This window comes from Trichomycterus rosablanca, chromosome 7 (genome assembly GCF_030014385.1).
Source record: "Trichomycterus rosablanca isolate fTriRos1 chromosome 7, fTriRos1.hap1, whole genome shotgun sequence".
Lineage (NCBI taxonomy): Eukaryota > Metazoa > Chordata > Actinopteri > Siluriformes > Trichomycteridae > Trichomycterus > Trichomycterus rosablanca.
The window spans coordinates 19,361,737-19,381,133 of record NC_085994.1 but is presented as its reverse complement, the minus strand read 5'-3'; the positions used below and the strand labels follow the sequence as shown (position 1 = coordinate 19,381,133).

The following is a 19,397-nucleotide window of genomic DNA, read 5'->3' as shown; positions in this document are numbered from 1 at the left end:
CCACCCAACCATCACCTGGTCTGTGAAGGTCAGATGGGGGTCTCGTTTGAGTAATAAATGTGGCACAGATGAGTGACAAAGTGCACAGAGCAAAAGGTTGGCTACAGTCAGTAATTTTATACCCACAGGGTACTTCAATGTGGTTGGTGTAGCTTAAAAATATTGAGTAGGTATGTATGTAACAGCTAAGTGACCCTTATAAAGTGCTTAGTAAGTGTAGCATGACATGTAAAGTACTAGCCTAAATGACTAAACTACAGTTATAACTGCTATGTAATTTTGACAAACCACAAAGACTTACCAATGAGTAAGTGCAATTTAAAAAGTGGGTGTAATAGATGGTGTCCAACCCGAGCTGTCCCTCTGCTTTTCCTTGCATCATTACGCTACAGATCTTTAGTTAAGACACCGCTCAGCACCCTAATAGCCATGCCAGCCTCAAAACGAGCTGCAGATCCACAGGAGAGCAAGGCAGTCCACAGTCTGTCTCTTCAGCCGAACAGTTTCTCTTATGTTACTCTGTTGGGTTCTTATATAATCATGACGATCCACATCATAAAATGGTCTGTGTGCTGGTTTGTAGACCTGGAGTCTGACAGATTGGGACACAGTAGTGCAGCGTGAGACCCTGTTTCACACTGATATGCCAAATCTGTCAGTGATCTTTCATGCCAGAGCTTGCTCTCCCGAGCTCTATTTTTTGTCTCGGTCTCTTTTACCGGCCTCATGTCTATTTGGACTTGATTACTCGTTGTCTCCCTGCACCTAAAACTACTCGAGTTTCACTGTATTCTGACGAGCATGTTCACAACTCACCTAGTGCATATTTTTCTTATCCATCTGCTTTTCTGTCACTGTTTTGTTTTTTAAAATGTAGCAGCCGGCTATTGAATGACTTCCTTAGTGTTACACGGCTGAATGTATGCAGGAAAATTTGACATTTCTACCAGAAGTTCTTATTACATTGTAAATATTTTAGGTATCTATTGTACAGCTGAATCACAACAGGGAGAAAACAGCCAATACATCTGTCTGTGGAGAACAGAATGACATTTCAGGATAAGCAGTTTAAGCCATGTTTGTTTAGAATTGTAAGAATTGCCTGAAATGCAAATATAAAAAAATAGATAAACAAAATAATTGGACTGATTCAATCCCCAATTGTATTGTCAACCATTGTAACAGCATTGTATTCATGCTGGTCAGGGCAGACTACAGACAAGCACGGGCTTCCTCTGAGAAACTATCAGGCTTTTCTTTTCACCAGCTAGTGGTGGCATAAACATGCTAGAATAAAGTATCCTTTCACCAATCGTGCACGCACCTCAGTAGGTGGAAATGACAGTAGGAGTTACTGTTGCAGTGGCAACATGGTAAATCCATAATTAGTCTTTCTCCCTAGGATACAGCCAATGGGGATGGGGTCCAAAATGGGGTTTGGAAGCACATATCTGCTACAGAGTAAAAAAAGACATACTGATAATCTATAGCAACTATAGAGCATGTAGCTAATGTATATAACTTTATATAGTGAATATCAAGCATGTAGAGCACTATACAGAGACTATAGAGCATGGAGGCACTATATAGCAAATATCAAGCATGTAGGGCACTATACATAGATTATAGAACATGCCGGCACCATATAGAGAATATCAAGCATGTAGGGCGCTAAACAGAGACTATAGAGCATGCAGGCACTATATAGTGAATATCAAGCATGTAGAGAACTATACAGAGACTATAGAGCATGTAGAACACTGTATAAAGAATATGGAGCATGTAGAGCACTATACAGAGACTATAGAGCATACAAGCACTATATAGCGAATATCAAGCATGTAGGGCACTATACAGAGACCATAGAGCATGCAGGCACTATATAGCGAATACCAAGCATGTAGGGCACTATACAGAGACTATAGAGCATGTAGGCGCTATATAGAGAATATCAAGCATGTAGAGCACTATACAGAGACTATAGAGCATGCAGGCATTATAAAGAGACTATACAGAAACTTTAGAGCATGCAAACATAATATAGAGACTATAGAGCATGCAGACACTATATAGAGAATATCAAGCTTGTAGAGCACTATACAGAGACTACAGTGCATGAAGGCAGTATATAAAGAATATCAAGCATGTAGGGCACGATATAGAGACTATAGAGCATGCAGACACTATATAGAGAATATCAAGCTTGTAGAGCACTATACAGAGACTACAGTGCATGAAGGCAGTATATAAAGAATATCAAGCATGTAGGGCACTATATAGAGACTATAGAGTATGCAGGCACTATACAGAGAATATCATGCATGTAGAGCACTATAAAGAGACTATAGAGCATGCAGGCACTATACAGAGAATATCATGCATGTAGAGCACTATAAAGAGACTATAGAGCATGCAGGCACCGTATAGAGAATATCAATCATGTAGAGGACTATACAAAGACTATAGAGCATGGAGGCACAATATAGAGAATATAAAGCATGTAGGGCAATATACAGAGACAATGAAGCAATAAGAGCATTATATACATAGTTTAAAACATGGAGGGCACTGTATAGAGGGCAAGGAGCTTGTAGGGCACTATTTAGAAAAATTAAACATCAAATGCACTGTATAAAAAGTATAAAGCATGTAGGGCACTATATAAAGAGTACGAAACATGTAGGAAACTATATAGATAGTATGGAGTACAAAGTGCACTACATAGAGACTATGGAGCATGAAGGACTCTATATAGAAAACAGAGCATGTAGGACATGGTATACATTGTATGGAGCATGTACACTGTGAAAACATTGCTAATTTTAAGAGGATCGTTATCTTTGATTTATCTGCAAGCTTATTCGTTCTGAATAAATGATGACCTTGTGCAACATCCACAAAGCTTTTCATTAATCCTAACTCTCATTAGTGATAGTAATTTTCCTCCACTAGATAACAGAGAGACTACACTTGCATTCATGACTTCGGGTTCACACACAATCTGAGAATAAAAACATGTAATATTACTGAGTTTTGCTTTGCTTAGAACTGTGATGCTAGCTTAGCTAAAAATTCAAAGGGTCATTTGGCCAAAGTAGAAGGCCAACATGCAATTTTAATTAAATGTCTTTCAATAACAATAACATTACTAATTGTAAGGGCAGTAGTGGTAGTAGAGGCAATACTACTACTGCTAGTAGTACTACTACTAATAATAACATTAGTAATTGTAAGGGCAGTAGTGGTAGCAGAGGCAATACTACTACTACTAGTAGTACTACTACTACTAATAATAATAACATTAATAATTGTAAGAGCAGTAGTGGTAGTAGAGGCAATACTACTACTGCTAGTACTACTACTAATAATAATAATAACATTAATAATTGTAAGAGCAGTAGTGGTAGTAGAGGCAATACTATTACTGCTAGTACTACTACTAATAATAATAATAACATTAATAATTGTAAGAGCAGTAGTGGTAGTAGAGGCAATACTACTACTGCTAGTACTACTACTACTACTAATAATAACATTAATAATTGTAGGGGCAGTTGTGGTAGTAGAGGAAATACTACTAGTAGTAGTAGTACTACTACTACTACTACTAATAACATTAATAATTGTAAGAGCAGTAGTGGTAGTAGAGGCAATACTACTACTGCTACTACTACTAATAATAATAATAACATTAATAATTGTAAGAGCAGTAGTGGTAGTAGAGGCAATACTACTACTGCTAGTACTACTACTACTACTACTACTACTAATAACATTAATAATTGTAAGAGCAGTAGTGGTAGTAGAGGCAATACTACTACTGCTAGTACTACTACTAATAATAATAATAACATTAATAATTGTAAGAGCAGTAGTGGTAGTAGAGGCAATACTACTACTGCTAGTACTACTACTAATAATAATAATAACATTAATAATTGTAAGAGCAGTAGTGGTAGTAGAGGCAATACTACTACTGCTAGTACTACTACTACTACTACTAATAATAACATTAATAATTGTAAGGGCAGTAGTGGTAGTAGAGGCAATACTACTACTAGTAGTAGTACTACTACTACTACTAATAATAACATTAATAATTGTAAGAGCAGTAGTGGTAGTAGAGGCAATACTACTACTGCTACAGCTACTACTACTAATAATAACATTAATAATTGTAAGAGCAGTAGTGGTAGTAGAGGCAATACTACTACTGCTAGTACTACTACTACTACTACTACTAATAACATTAATAATTGTAAGAGCAGTAGTGGTAGTAGAGGCAATACTACTACTGCTAGTACTACTACTACTAATAATAATAGCATTAATAATTGTAAGAGCAGTAGTGGTAGTAGAGGCAATACTACTACTGCTAGTAGTACTACTACTACTAATAATAACATTAATAATTGTAAGAGCAGTAGTGGTAGTAGAGGCAATACTACTACTGCTAGTAGTACTACTACTACTTATAATAATAACATTAATAATTGTAAGAGCAGTAGTGGTAGTAGAGGCAATACTACTACTGCTAGTAGTACTACTACTACTTATAATAATAACATTAATAATTGTAAGAGCAGTAGTGGTAGTAGAGGCACTACTACCACTACTGCTAGTACTACTACTACTAATAATAATAATAACATAATAATTGTAAGAGCAGTAGTGGTAGTAGAGGCAATAGTACTACTGCTAGTAGTACTACTACTACTAATAATAATAATAACATTAATAATTGTAAGAGCAGTAGTGGTAGTAGAGACAATACTACTACTGCTAGTAGTACTACTACTACTTATAATAACATTAATAATTGTATGAGCAGTAGTGGTAGTAGAGGCAATACTACTACTGCTAGTAGTACTACTACTAATAATATTAACATTAATAATTGTAAGAGCAGTAGTGGTAGTAGAGGCAATACTACTACTGCTAGTAGTACTACTACTAATAATAATAACATTAATAATTGTAAGAGCAGTAGTGGTAGTAGAGGCAATACTACTACTGCTCGTAGTACTACTACTACTAATAATAACATTAATAATTGTAAGGGCAGTAGTGGTAGTAGAGGCAATACTACTACTGCTAGTAGTACTACTACTACTAATAATAACATTAATAATTGTAAGAGCAGTAGTGGTAGTAGAGGCAATACTACTACTGCTCGTACTACTACTACTACTAATAATAACATTAATAATTGTAAGGGCAGTAGTGGTAGTAGAGGCAATACTACTACTACTACTAATAATAATAATAATAATATTAATAATAATAGTAAAACAGTAAAAACTGCACTGACAGCCATATAGTGTGAATAACTACAAAATCTTTACTGTATAATATTTGATATATATGTGATGCAGTGAAGTTGTGTGTAAGTTTATTAAGTACACCTGTCTGGTATTCATTGATTTTATAAGCTGCACCTACCATACTGATAAACTTTGTGGCTACACGGTCACTGACTGTAGGCCATCTGTTTCTCTGTATACTTGTGCACCATTTATCAATTGAAATGGACCACCATATGACCCCCACTGACTCAATTATTATTTGGGATATTTGGGTGGTGGAACATTTTTTAGCACTGCAGTTGCATTAACATGGTTTTCTCCCATTTTTCTCCCAATTTAGCGTGGTCAATTTTTCTTCTGCTGCTGGGGGATCCCTGATTGCATTCGAGGTGGGTATATTGCTGCTCACGCCTCCTCCGACCCACGTGCAGCCCTTAGCGGAACCCTTTTTCACCTATGCACTCTGCACAGGCGCCTCTCTATCTGCCAATTAGGGTCTTTACACAGTGGTTAAAGACCCCACACTTATAGTTTGGTCATCCTGCCCTAGCAGAACAGTGTCTGCTGCAGGCACTGCCAATTATGCCCACTAGATGGCACCCGACCGTCCAGTGGCAATGCCGAGTTTCGAGCCGAGGAGTTCAGAATCTCAGCGCTGGTGTGCTAGTGGAATAGTGTTCACACTGAGACACTCTTACCAGAACAGTACACTCTTATCATGTAATTATCATGTTAGTGTCATAGCAGTGCTGATAATGGTCCACCAGCCAAATAACTTCTGGTCATTGGCAGTCCTATGGGGGTCCCTTGCAAGTTGTAAATATGGTACAGAGGGGTGACAAAGAGTACAGAACAACAGATGGGTTACGGTAAGTAACTGCATCTACAAATTTCATCTGTATGTAAGTGTAGCTTACTTATATAAAATAATAAATTAATTTAGGTAGCAGGTAAAAATAGCACAAAATCGTGCAGCGTGAACACAGCCTGATAACATATGTGCTGTTATTTTGACTCAGACAAAAATGAGCATGATAAAAACACCCCTAGAAATCCAAGAACCACATCCAACCTAATTAAAACATCTCGGTACTGATTTGCATACAATAGTGCTAAAGGCTGAGATATATTTTCTTTTACCAAAATACCTCAAAGCAAGTAAAGCATGTTTTGTGCATAATTAATTTGGGTGAAACGTGTTCCTGTTTATTGTTCCTGTGAGGCAGTAAAATTTAAACAATTGGGTTAGCCGCTCTGGGGTGTTGATGGGTGCCGGAGTCTGAGAAAGCTGCTATCTTTAAAAAATGGAATCAAAATTAGGGAACTTGAAATCTAAACTTGTGCATAAAACTGTATCTGCTACACTGTGATCTTTACTTCACCACTTTTCTCTTGGTCTGTTGGAAGCTTTACCCTGAGTGGTACAGATCTTTCTGCTATTCACATTAATAAAAGAGCTGTATTTCTTGGGATTGAAGATAATAGAGAATGAGATGAGTAGCCTGGAACAGGCAGCTATACTGCCACAGCATATCATTAGAAAACCTCTTTCTTTAAATTTAAAAAGTATTGATGTGCATACATTACAAACACCATGACAATGGAATTAACAGGCTTTTCACAGAAAGCTAAACGCATAAACAACAGGCCAGGCTCTTTACATATAGTGACTGAATGTCAGATTCAAACCCAAGTTCACAGGATCCTGGTATCATGCTACCCATTCTGCCCTGGGCACAAAGCAAGGTCTATAAAGACATGGTTTGTCAAGTTTGATGTGTTTAGAAACTCCAGAGGCCTGCATAGAGACCTGACCTCAACTCTAGTTAACACTTTGTAGATTAATTAGAGCAAATTAGATCTTGTGGTGAGACTTTCCAGAAAATTAGAGGCTGTTGTAGCTGGAAAATGGAAGTGGTGGGGCAACTAGTCCAACTAGCTCATAGTCAGCCACATCTGTATCAATAGTGAGGTCATTATTTTAAGTGTACCCTTGAGGTCACGATTTAACTGTATACTAAGCAGTGTGCAGTTTGAGACACAATACTTCAGCTTGTGTCTGCACCATGTGCTGCCTAATACAGCAATACTGGGGGGTCCTTGGAGTACATCTGACTATAAAGATATTTCCTCCCAATATGAAGTGACATTTTGAGATATCTTAGATCATGAGAAAATCATTCTTATGTGCTTTTTAATGGGTAAAGTCATATTGCCCCTTTTCTACAGACACAGGCTACAGATCACCAGTTATACTCCCAGTCATAATTCCAACCAGGATTTAGAAGAACATGCCAAAAACACCACAGATTTTCAGAAAATGCTACATAATTAAATGACGAATTATTCATTTTGGCTGCTTCCAAAAGGGGGTCGCCACATTGTATTGTTGGTTTGCATATTTTATTTTTGGCAGTTATTATACCGGGTGCCTATCCAGATGCAACTCATTTAATTTAACATGCTTGAGACCAGGACAAGGGGTGCACTGATACGTAACACCATGTGCTTTCTGCCTTCAATTCAAACCCCCAGGACTCAGGCACTGCTGTTACCAACAGCATGGCTCTTACAATTAAGCCACACAGGTCAAAGAAGGATTTTTAGCTTTTCAGTCACAGTAAAAGTCATAACATTATGACCACTGACAGGCAAAGTGAATAACACTGATTATCTCTTTATCATGGCACCTGTGGGTGGGATATATTAGGCAGCAAGTTAACATTTTATTTTAAGTTGATGTGTTAGAAGCAGGAAAAATGGGCAAGCATAAGGATTTGAGCGAGTTTGACAAGGGTCAAATTGTGATGGCTAGACGGCTGGGTCAGAACATCTCCAAAACTGCAGCTCTTGTGGGGTGTTCCCAGTCTGCAGTGGTCAGTATCTATCAAAAGTGGTCCAAGGACGGAACAGTGGTAAACCGGTGACAGGGTCATGGGCGGCCAAGGCTCATTGATGCACGTGGGGGAGCGAAGGCTGGCCCATGTGGTCCGATCCAACAGACGAATAGCTCAAATAGCTGAAGAAGTTAATGCTGGTTCTGATAGAAAGGTGTCAGAATACACAGTGCATCGCAGTTTGTTGCGTATGGGGCAGCAAAAGTGGGACCAACACAATATTAGGAAGGTGGTCATAATGTTATGCTTAATCGGTGTATGTTTATTCATGTTTTACACACTTTGGTTACATTCACGACAAAACAGATAATTACTGGCTACACAATATTCATCAGTTTAAATCATTAATGTCAAACACAGTCATGGACAATTTTGTATCTCTAATTCACCTCACTTGCATGGTCTTGGACTGTGGAATGAAACCCATGCAGACACGGGAAGAACATGCAAACTCCACACAGAAAGGACCCGGACCTTCTTGCTGTAAGGCGACAGTGCTACCCAGCCCATGACAGATTTACATTGATATACATAAGTAAACAAATTGAAATAACTAAAAATAAATAGAATTTAAAAAATATGACTGTGAGCTTGCTGGACACCTTTATTAAATCCATAGGCTTTTAAATAAACTCACTAATAAGGAGTGCTGTCCACATTGTTTGGGTCATATACTTTTTAATGTGTAAAATATTATAAGAGAGTATTTTAACATGGCTTTTATATTTTGTTTTTAACTTAAGTTTGTGATGAAAAGACATGATCCTGTAATGATTTATAGATTTTTGAGATGCACTGCTCATTTTGAGAAGGACTACAAGGCTAAACTCATAAGGTCATTTAATTTAATGAAAAAAATCAGCTCTGATTTATTAAATCATAAAAGGGAAAAAACTCATGGGAGCTTCTTACTTCATAAACAAGGCAGAGGGAAATATTAAGGGCCAAAAGGTGTGTGTTTGATTTCGTCAGGTGTTATGTAGACCCAGAGGAATAAGAGAAGAAAGCAGAACGTCTGAGGAAGCAATCACAGCCTAAAGCATTAGCTCTGAATCATCTATGCAGAGACGACCCTGAGGGACATGACTTTTTATGAATAGCTCACGACTGCTCAAGACCACTTTAAAGAAATCTGGATAAAATCTGTATTGATGGATAAGTTTGGTGTTTAGGAAGCACATGGCTCAGTTATGATGTCTGAAGGAAGTTTCAATGTCCTGCAATAATCAGCACTTAAACTGTATAATCAAAAGTATACAGACACCTTCCTATTACTATGTGCAGCAATTGAATAAAATCATGTACAAATCAATTACAGTTTTTAACTTTGTTGCCAAGGCAGTTTTTTCTAGCCTGACTGCATCTGTGCATGAAGTTTATGAAACCATATACACTGATCAGCCAATATATTAAAACCACCTCCTTGTTTCTACACTCACTGTCCATTTTACTTTGTAGTTCTACAATTACTGACTGTAGTCTATCTGTTTCTCTGCAGACTTTTTTTTTAAGCCTGCTTTTACTCTGTTCTTCAATGGTCAGGAACACCAGAGAGCTGGTATTATTCGGGTGGTGGATCATTCTCAGCACTGCAGTGACACTGACATGGTGGTGGTGTGTTAGTGTGTGTTGTGCTGGTATGAGTGGATCAGACACAGCAGTGCTGCTGGAGTTTTTAAATACCGTGTCCACTCACTGTCCACTCTATTAGACACTCCTACCTAGTTGGTCCACCTTGTAGATGTAAAGTCAGAGACGATCGCTCATCTATTGCTGCTGTTTGAGTTGGTCATCTTTTAGACTGTGGTCATAGGATGCTGCCCACGGGGCGCTGCTGGCTGGATATATTTTTGGTTGGTGGACTATTCTCAGTCCAGCAGTGACAGTGAGGTGTATAAAACTCCATCAGCATTGCTGTGTCTTATCCACTCATACCAGCACAACACACACCACCACCATGTCAGTGTCACTGCAGTGCTGAGAATGATCCACCACCCAAATAATATCTACTCTGTAGTGGTCCTGTGGAGGTTTGAGACCTGACCATTGAGAAACAGATGGACTACAGTCAGTAATTGTAGAACTACAAAGTGCTTCTACATGGTAAGTGGAGCTGATAAAATGGACAGTAAGTGTAGAAACAAGGAGGTGGTTTTAATGTTATGGCTGATCAGTGTATTTGTTCAGTCTTAATTTGATGACTGCACCACATAAAAAATTGGAAAATAACACATTTAACACTGTTACATAACCTTTCATCTTAACTATGTTATGTAATCATCTAAGAACTGAGGACACTAATAGTTTTTCTTTCCCATTTTTGTTTTGCATTACACTTCAGCCTTTTATTACACCAGTCTAGAAATTGTGTTGTTGTATATTGCACCTTATAAGTGCCACACATTTTCAATCGTAGACAGGTCTGGAGTGCAGGCAGAAATCTTCCTCTTGAGAAGCCATGCCGTTGTAACACATGGACATTGTGTTTTGGCATTGTCTTGCTGAAACAAAGCCAAAAAAGATGGCAGCATATGTTGTTCCAAAATGTGAATGTGTCCCTCAGCAGTTATGGTTCAAAGATGTGCAAGTTACCCTTGCAGTTGGCAATAACACACCCACATACCATGACAGACATTATTAACAATAGGGATGGTACTTTTTGGCCCAGAGCACATTATGTCTATTGTTTTCAAAAACAATTTGAATGGTGAATTTATCGGACCACAGCACATTTGAACTTGCTTCGGTCCACCTCAGACTGAGCGCTGTTCTTACATGGGCTTTGCTTTTTCTTTTTATTTGCATTTCACCTACTGTCTCATTTCAGAACTGCTTCTTGCTGTGCAGGATCTTCATGCTGTGAGGTGACTGAGCCACCATGCCGCCCCCATTGTTAAAAAACTAAGGCTGTATTTAAAAGTAAGCTGTAGTGAAAGTAAAAGAGACACATAAAATACATCGGAAAAGTACTTTGTATCCTTACTTTTCCAACCAAATTGATTTTCTGGGTAATGTAGTATAGTTTACACTTTTAAGATGGTCAATTTTGTCCTGCGTTGAGATCTTGGTCATTACAAAGATTTGATTTAGTTTTCCCAAGCCACATATACACATTGTTTTACAGTAAGAAAACCCCCAATGTAAGTTGTTCTGGATAATATCTGTTAAAAGTGCCAGTAAGCAATTAATTGTAAATAGTGGTCACATGATCCAAATATGTCTACGTTATGGAGATCTTTGCTATGTAGTACAAAATGACTCATTACAAGCCTGTACAACTACTCGACTTAGGTACATAATGTATCTACCTGCATAAAAATTGGGTTAATAAACACCGATGAGGCATAACATTATGACCACTGACAGGTGAAGTGAATAACACTGATTATCTCTTCATCATGGCACCTGTTAGTGGGTAGGATATATTAGGCAGTTTGTTGTGTATGGGGCTGCATAGCCACAGACCAGTCAGGGTGCCCATGCTGGCCCCTGTCCACTGCTGAAAGCGCCAACAATGGGCATGTGAGCATCGGAACTGGACCACATAGCAATGGAAGAAGGTGGCCTGGTCTGATAAATCACGTTGATTCATGTGTGTCGCTTACCTGGGAAACACATGGCACCAGGATGCACTATGGGAAGAAGGCAAGCCAGGGGAGGCAGTGTGATGCTTTGGGCAATGTTCTTCTGGGAAACTTTGGGTCCTGCCATCCATGTGGATGTTACTTTGACACGTACCACCTACCTAAGCATTGTAGCAGGCCATGTACACACTTTCATGGAAACGGTATTCCCTGATGGCTGTGGCCTCTTTCAGCAGAATAATGCACCCTGCCACAAAGCAAAAATGCTTTAGAAAAGGTTTGAGGAGCACGACAACGAGTATGAGGTGTTGACTTGGCCTCCAAATTCCCCAGATCTCAATCCAATCGAGAATCTGTGTGATGTGCTGGACAAACAAGTCCGATCCATAAAGGCCCTACCTCACATTTTACAGGAGTTAAAGGATCTGCTGCTAAGATCTTGGTGCCAGATACCACAGCACAACTTCAGGGGTCTAGTGGAGTTCATGCCTTGACGGATCAGGGCAAAAGGGGGACCAACACAATATTAGGAAGGTGGTCATAATGTTATGCCTAATCGGTGTATAATTACTCTCTGGTTTCCTCCCAAAGTCCAAAATCATCAAGTGAGGTGAATTTAAAAAATGCCCTTGACTGCCTGTCCTGTCATAAATGTAACAAATGTGTGTAAAACATGACGTTAAAATTCTAATAAATTAATAAAATGACTATATAATCACTCAGTTAATAATTGGCTGTATATTGCTTGGTGTTTTATCATTAACATCACTTTATTTATAATAAAAAGGTTTGGGTGCATCAGATTTGTACAACCAGAGCATGCCAGCTGCTAATTTTGATTCAGTACCCCTCTTCATGTTGGACAGGCAGTGAGAGCACATTATGCATCTCTATGACAAAATAGCTTCATGTTGTAAATGACCCATTCATTTAATGAGCACAGAGTCCATTAGGATAACGTTTTTGTTTGGGAGATTTTGCCATTAAATGCTAGCATACCATGTGTATCTGCTTCCTCGGGGCAGTAGATATACACACATTTCTCATTATTGTGACTTAGTTTCACCTGATATTACTCTCACTACTACAGAACTTAATAAGAGAACTATAATTGTTGACTCTGTCTGTCTTCACCTATTTGGGACCTCATTTTATTAAGCTCTCTTCCAGTGCTGCTTCTTTTTGAGTTCATTTAAAATCAATCCCGAGCCTCTGGTATAAATTTCACAGCTGGCGAGAGAGACACTGAGAAAGTATTAACTTTGATTTAAAAAGTCTTCTGAGCCTAAAGGCAATTTGCATCATCATCATCATCAGACCCCTTTCACACTCCTTATGCTAGTATAGGCACCTGCACCTAGTTTTAAATTAGGTTCAATGCTATACCAAGAATTGTTCAAAATCTTGAAAATCTCAAGGTCTGTTTTATTTTTTTTTTGTATTTTGTTTATGCATTTTCTCCCCTTTTTCTACTGACTTTCAGCGTGTCCAATTGCCGAATTTGCATTATGCTTCCTCTTCACTTAATTTGAGGAGAATGAAGCTAACCCACGCCCCCTCAGACACATGGGCAGCAGCCGTATGCATCTTTTCACTTGCACTAGGCGAGTGCTAATGCGGATCAGCCCTGTGTACGGAGAGACACACCCTGGTCAACGCACTCCTTCCCCACCCCTGTGCAGGCGCCATCAATCAGCCAGCACAGGTCGTAGCTGCATCAGTTACGAGGACACCCTATTCAGCTTACTACTACCTCACCCCTATATGAACAACAGGCCAATCGTTGTTGATGTGGCCACTCAGCCCAGCTGGATGGCAGAGCTGAGATTCGATACAATGTATTCGAGATCCCAGCTCTGGTGTTCTAGCGTTTGTTTTTACCACTGCGCCACCTGAGCTGCCAAGGTCTGTGTTTTTGATGATACTTTTGCTCTCTGTATATGGAATTTGTAACTGCTGAGTAAAATCATTAATTTATTGCTAAGAAGGAGAATTAGTTGAAAATCTCACAGGCAGCAACCAGCAATGAGGTTTGACCCAGGTCTTCTTTCTGTTAGAATGAAAGCAGTTGTATTTTTCTCTTAGAAGTAATATGTACCTCGACTGTCATGACATCTTATCTGACTGCTCCTTCACCACTGTGCAGACACCATTTTTATACCATTTACATTTAAGTTTGTTAACTGTAACCACTTGTTCTATAGTCAATAACACGTCTTAGCCAATTCTACTCTAACTTACATTTCAAATGATGAATGAGTTACCATGTTTGACCTCATTTACAGTCTGTCTACTGCTTATGCACCTTTAACCAGGGCAGAAGTAGCCTAGTGGTTACGGTACTGGACTCGCAGGAGTAGCACTAGAAGGATTGGTGTCCTGTCTGGGGTGTGTCTTTTTCTCCAATTTCCCCCCCAATTTTCTCCCCTAATCTAATCGTATCCAAATAGCCTGATTGCGTTATGCTTCACCTCCACCGATACAACCCTCCACCGCTGACTGAGGAGCTTCGCAACTGATACACGCCCCCTCCGACACGTACTCAGTACGGACTGCCTTTTTTTCACCTGCACGAGGTGAGTTCATATGCGGATCAGCCTTGTGCACGGAAAGCCACACCCTGATCAGCATAATTCCCCAACTCTGTGCAGGCACCATCAATCAGCCAGCAGAGGATGTAATCGCACCAGTTATGAGGTACCCTGGTCCGGCTTACCCACCCTGTGAACATCAGTCAATCGGTGTTCATGTGGCCGCCCAGCCCAGGCGGATGGCAGAGCTGAGACTCGATACAATGTATTCGAAATCCCAGCTCTGGTGTGCTAGCGTGTTTACCGCTGCACCACCTGAGTGGCCTAAAATTCTCTGGCACAACTGGAGACACCTAAACAGACAGTTTAGAAATTGATGTGAGAAAACGGAATGCTTTGATATACCTGTGTGACCAAAAATATGTAGACACCTCATGTTTTCAGCCACACCTACAGTATTGATAACATGTATAAAATGAATTATATAAAGGTATATGCTTTCAACTTTGTGTCAGCAGTTTGGAAAGAGCGTTTTCTGTCCCAGTCTGACTGCCCCCTTGTGCACATAGCCAGCTCTATAAAGTATAATACATAGTTAAAAAAAAAAAAAAGTACATGGTTTGCTGTAATAGAACTCCAGTGGTCTGTTCAGAAGGTTGCCGCCAACCCTACTTAAGACATTTTAGTGAAATTAAAACAGCAAATGCCCATATTTTGGGAATGAAATGTCCAATAAGCATGTGTCCTAGTAGCTGTGAACATACAGGGTCTGTTCGAAAATCTAGTGAGCTGCCTTGCTGTCTACTGCCTACATAGGCAGCTGCCTAAGTAGAGAGGATTCTAATAAGCCATCAACTTATAAGGCAGGTTATTCACACTACGCACTACTTTGACAGTGGTTACATCAGTTTTTGCTTACTAAGCTAACACAGTTAGCCTGATACTATTCAAACCAATGGGATGAAGTGGCACAACGCGCTAGCATGTCAACTAACATCTCCCTTCATGTACCGAAAATGATTAAACTGTCACTGACCAGCCTGAATTTGCAAATAAATGACATTTGTACATTTATACAAATTAAAAAATCAATGATAATTTCTTTACATTTGAAAGTTTGTTGCTCCACATCCATCCGCCATATTGGTCATTTTTTTGTGAGAAAAGTTGTGCCGCACTGAATGCTGGGATTGCCTTCACCGTTAAGGAAGCATCGGTTTCTCCCTCCTTATTCAGTCAAATTACAGCTCAAATTTAGGGTACCTTACTAGACAGCATTTTAAGGCATCTAAGAATTCAAACAGTCTTCTTCTTGGATGCGCGTGTAGGATGACGTAAAATGCTGTCTATGTAGAGAGATCAATAGGTTTTCAAACACACCCGTAGTTTATACCTGGCACAAATGTTGCCTACAAGTTTGTAAGCAAATTTAAACAATCCTGCAGGACCTCTAGCTTGGCATTGGTAGCTTGCTTAAGGGCCCAACAGTAACTGCATAACAGGGATGGGATTCGAGGTCACAATGTTTCAACTGATAGCCCGAAGCTCTAACCACTAGGCTACCACTGTTTCAGCATGCTCCCTATTTGTGTCCAACCTTAGAAAGAATTCAGATGTGCCCCAAAACACTGAATTTTTTTTGTGTCATATACCCTTTTTACTCTCTCTATGCTATTAGGTGAGAATTTCAAATATGAAACATATGGATACAGTCTGCTAAAAAGATATTGATTTAAGAGAGCTGACTCTGCTTTAGAGTGCTGCTTGGCTTTCTGTTAAACAAGAGTGAGCATCACCCTAACTGCCTGGGTCACTTAGAACAGTGAGGTAAACCGGTAGTGCCATTTGAGTTTTTTTTGTGTAGAGATTACTTATTGAAAGTTCATAATGAGACTGGCACTTTTGGAAAGGCTTTCTGTTAGGTTTTGGAACATTTGTGCACACAAGCATATAAACACATGGGGTGAGGTCAGTAAATGGAACTGAACAATAAGGCCTTCTCCTAGTTTCAGCATTTTAGAATTTATTCTAATACACTAGCCCACCACAGCCAAGAACCAAGCCTCAATATACACAATTGGCCATGTCTCAAAGAGGGAAGGCTGGATAAAGAAATGCCAACATCAACAGCATCTCCTACTGTTCAGCAGAGACACTGTCAATGGTGGCCACTGAAAATGGAGACAGTGGTGTGGTTCTCCATAAGTACGAAGACTCCCATTAGGAATATTCCACTGGCATGTTTAAAGACATGTCTTCACACTTGCGGAGCCAGTTGTGCACTTCCCTGTGGCTCTCTTTGATCAGGGTAAATTTTGCACGACTAGCAGGGATCTGCAGAGGGCACAGAAAATGATATAGATCCAAATTGGCACAACTCAAAAAGGAAGAGAAAAAAAATCTCATATTCATCCCAAAGGTGCTGGGTTAAGATTGAGACACCTTGCAGGATACCAGACAAACACAAGACTAAGCAAACCATCTTTATGGATCTCACGTTGTGGACAGTGATATTTCTGCCTTGACAGCCTTGACTATAGTTTTTCCTTTCTAAAAACAACGGTTCAAAAGCCTTCTTAGACTATTAATAACCCTCCACTTAATTTTGCAGCTGACAATGTGGTAGCTGTCTGTTCCAATTTCCTGGCATCTGTCAAACCTAGATTTATCTAACAGTGAAGTGTAAATAATAGCTTCAAATGCACTTTATTACTACAAAATTCAATTTGCATTGTGCATTATACCACGGGCTGTTTAACCAGGGAACCCCAACTGTGTTTCTGATAAACGTTTTACCAGCTTATTCACACACTTGCCAGAATTCTTTAGTTTTCTGGGAACTCTCTGTGGTTGCACTATTTTGGGCCTCACTATGGAACCATAATTCAGAAAAGAAATATAGACCCTGATATATTTTGAACTGTGTTGTGTTTCTGAGTTAAGTAGATGTAATTGCCCTTAATCATCCATAATGACTGTAAAGGATGGGCTACCGGGAAACAAGGGCGGACACACACCCAGAGATGTATACACTGATCAGCCATAACATGCTGCTTTCACCCTGTTCTTCAATGACCAGGACCCCCACGGGACCACCACAGAGCAGGTATTATTTAGATGGTGAATCATTCTTAGCACTGCAGTGACACTGACACGGTAGTGGTGTGCTGGTGTGTGTTGTGCTGGTATGAGTGGATCAGACATAGCAGCACTGCTAGAGTTTTTAAACACCTCACTGTCACTGCTGGACTAAGAATAGTCCACCAGCCAAAAATATCCAGCCAACAGCGCCCCGTGGGCAGCGTCCTGTGACTACTGATGAAGGTCTAGAAGATGACCAACTCAAACAGCAGCAATAGATGAGCGGTCGTCTCTGACTTTACGTCTACAAGGTGGACCAACTAGGTAGGAGTGTCTAATAGAGTGGACAGTGAGTGGACACAGTATTTAAAAACTCTTAAAAATGACGTACCAAAGCATCTCAATCAAAGACCCTTTATTTTTCATATTTGCATAACATGTAAACGTTTTGTAGTGGGATAGTTGTCATACCACGGCCATACATTATTTCACAAAGTACCTTCTCCTGCTTTTCACTTTGCAATCTTACATAACATCCTTCATGTAGCCTTCCGGCAGTCAACATGACCTTGCTGTTGTTTTACAGGTCTGAAGCGGATCCACGCTCTGACCATTCAGGCCAACTACGAGCTGAGAATCGACCTGGAGGACTTTGAGAACAGCACTTCCTTTGCTCAGTATGGATCTTTTGGAGTGGGTCTGTTCTCCGTTGACCCTGACGACGACGGCTACCCGTTGAGCATCACAGACTATTCGGGGACCGCCGGTATGGCACGCTGTTTCTCCTGACGTTATTCTGAGAGTTTATTATTCAGGTGCTGTAGTAAGGGAGTGGGAGCTCTGTTTGGAGAAACCTTTTAGAGTTGTAGTAAGCTGCAGTGCTTTATGAAGCCTGTGCTACAGAACTGTGCACTGCCCATTTGTTCTGTGGAACTGAAATTCATATTAAATGCTAGGGTTTCAAATAAGATTATTTCAAGTTTAGGGATGAAACAGGTATATTGGTAAATGTAATACAGAGGTGGTAGTGATCTTTGAGGTGTGACTAAATCTGCCATATGAAAGAACAGAATGTGGCATAATTATTTTATGTTGGTTTAATTTCAGCAGTGCATTATGCAAATACATGCTACAGTGGTATTACACACACAGCTTTCCACAAAATGGCTTTTTTATGGGCATTTCAAACATACATACATACATACATGCATACATGACTTAAACTACTTTGTATTTTTAACCTTTGGGTACAATCTTAACAAAATGGCATATTAATGTAGGCAAACACACAACAGAAAATTCAGAAAAGCTCTTGCCTTATTGCAGACAGTTTGAATCCAAGATATTCCATGTTTTATCTGCTCAGCTTCATTTCATTTGTTAATATACCTCCATTCCTGCATTTCAGGCCTGCAACACATTCCCAAAAAAATGGGATGGGGGCAATTTAGGGCTAGTAATGAGGTGAAAAAGATAAATAATGATGTGATTCCAAACAGTTGATGTCAACAGGTGAACGTAATCATGGTTTGCTACAAAAGCAGCATCCAGGTAAGGCTTTAATGAGCAAAGATGGCCAGAGGATCTCCAGTTTGTCCACAAATGTGTGAGAAAATGATTGAAATGTTTTAAAAACAATGTTCCTTAAAGAAAGATTTTTCTTCCTCTACAGTGCATAATATCAGTAAACGATTCAAGGACTCAGGAGGAATTTCAGTGCATAAAGACCAAGGGTACAAACTTAAGCTGAACGTCTGTGATCTTTGATCCTTCAGACGGCACTGCATCAAGAACCGCCACTCAACAATAGCTGATATAACCACACTGGCAAGGGATTACTTTGGCAAACCTTTATCAAGCACTACAATACAGAGTTACATACACAAATGCCACTTTAAACATTACTGTGCATTACTGTGCCTTATGTTAATCATGTTCAGAAGCGGTGTCGACTTCTCTGGGCTCAGAAGTATCTAGGATGGACCATCACACAGTGGA

At 39.5% G+C, this 19,397-nt stretch overlaps 1 protein-coding gene across 1 annotated transcript in view; it reads left to right on the top strand.

Moving 5' to 3' along the window:
* Nucleotides 1-19,397, top strand: part of LOC134317758 (fibrinogen C domain-containing protein 1-like) — a 179,927-nt gene that overhangs the window by 146,957 nt on the left and 13,573 nt on the right. Inside the window, exon 6 of the mRNA XM_062998481.1 lies at nt 17,986-18,165. Within this exon, the coding sequence (XP_062854551.1) occupies nt 17,986-18,165 (180 nt within the window). The remainder of the gene's footprint in view (nt 1-17,985; nt 18,166-19,397) is intronic.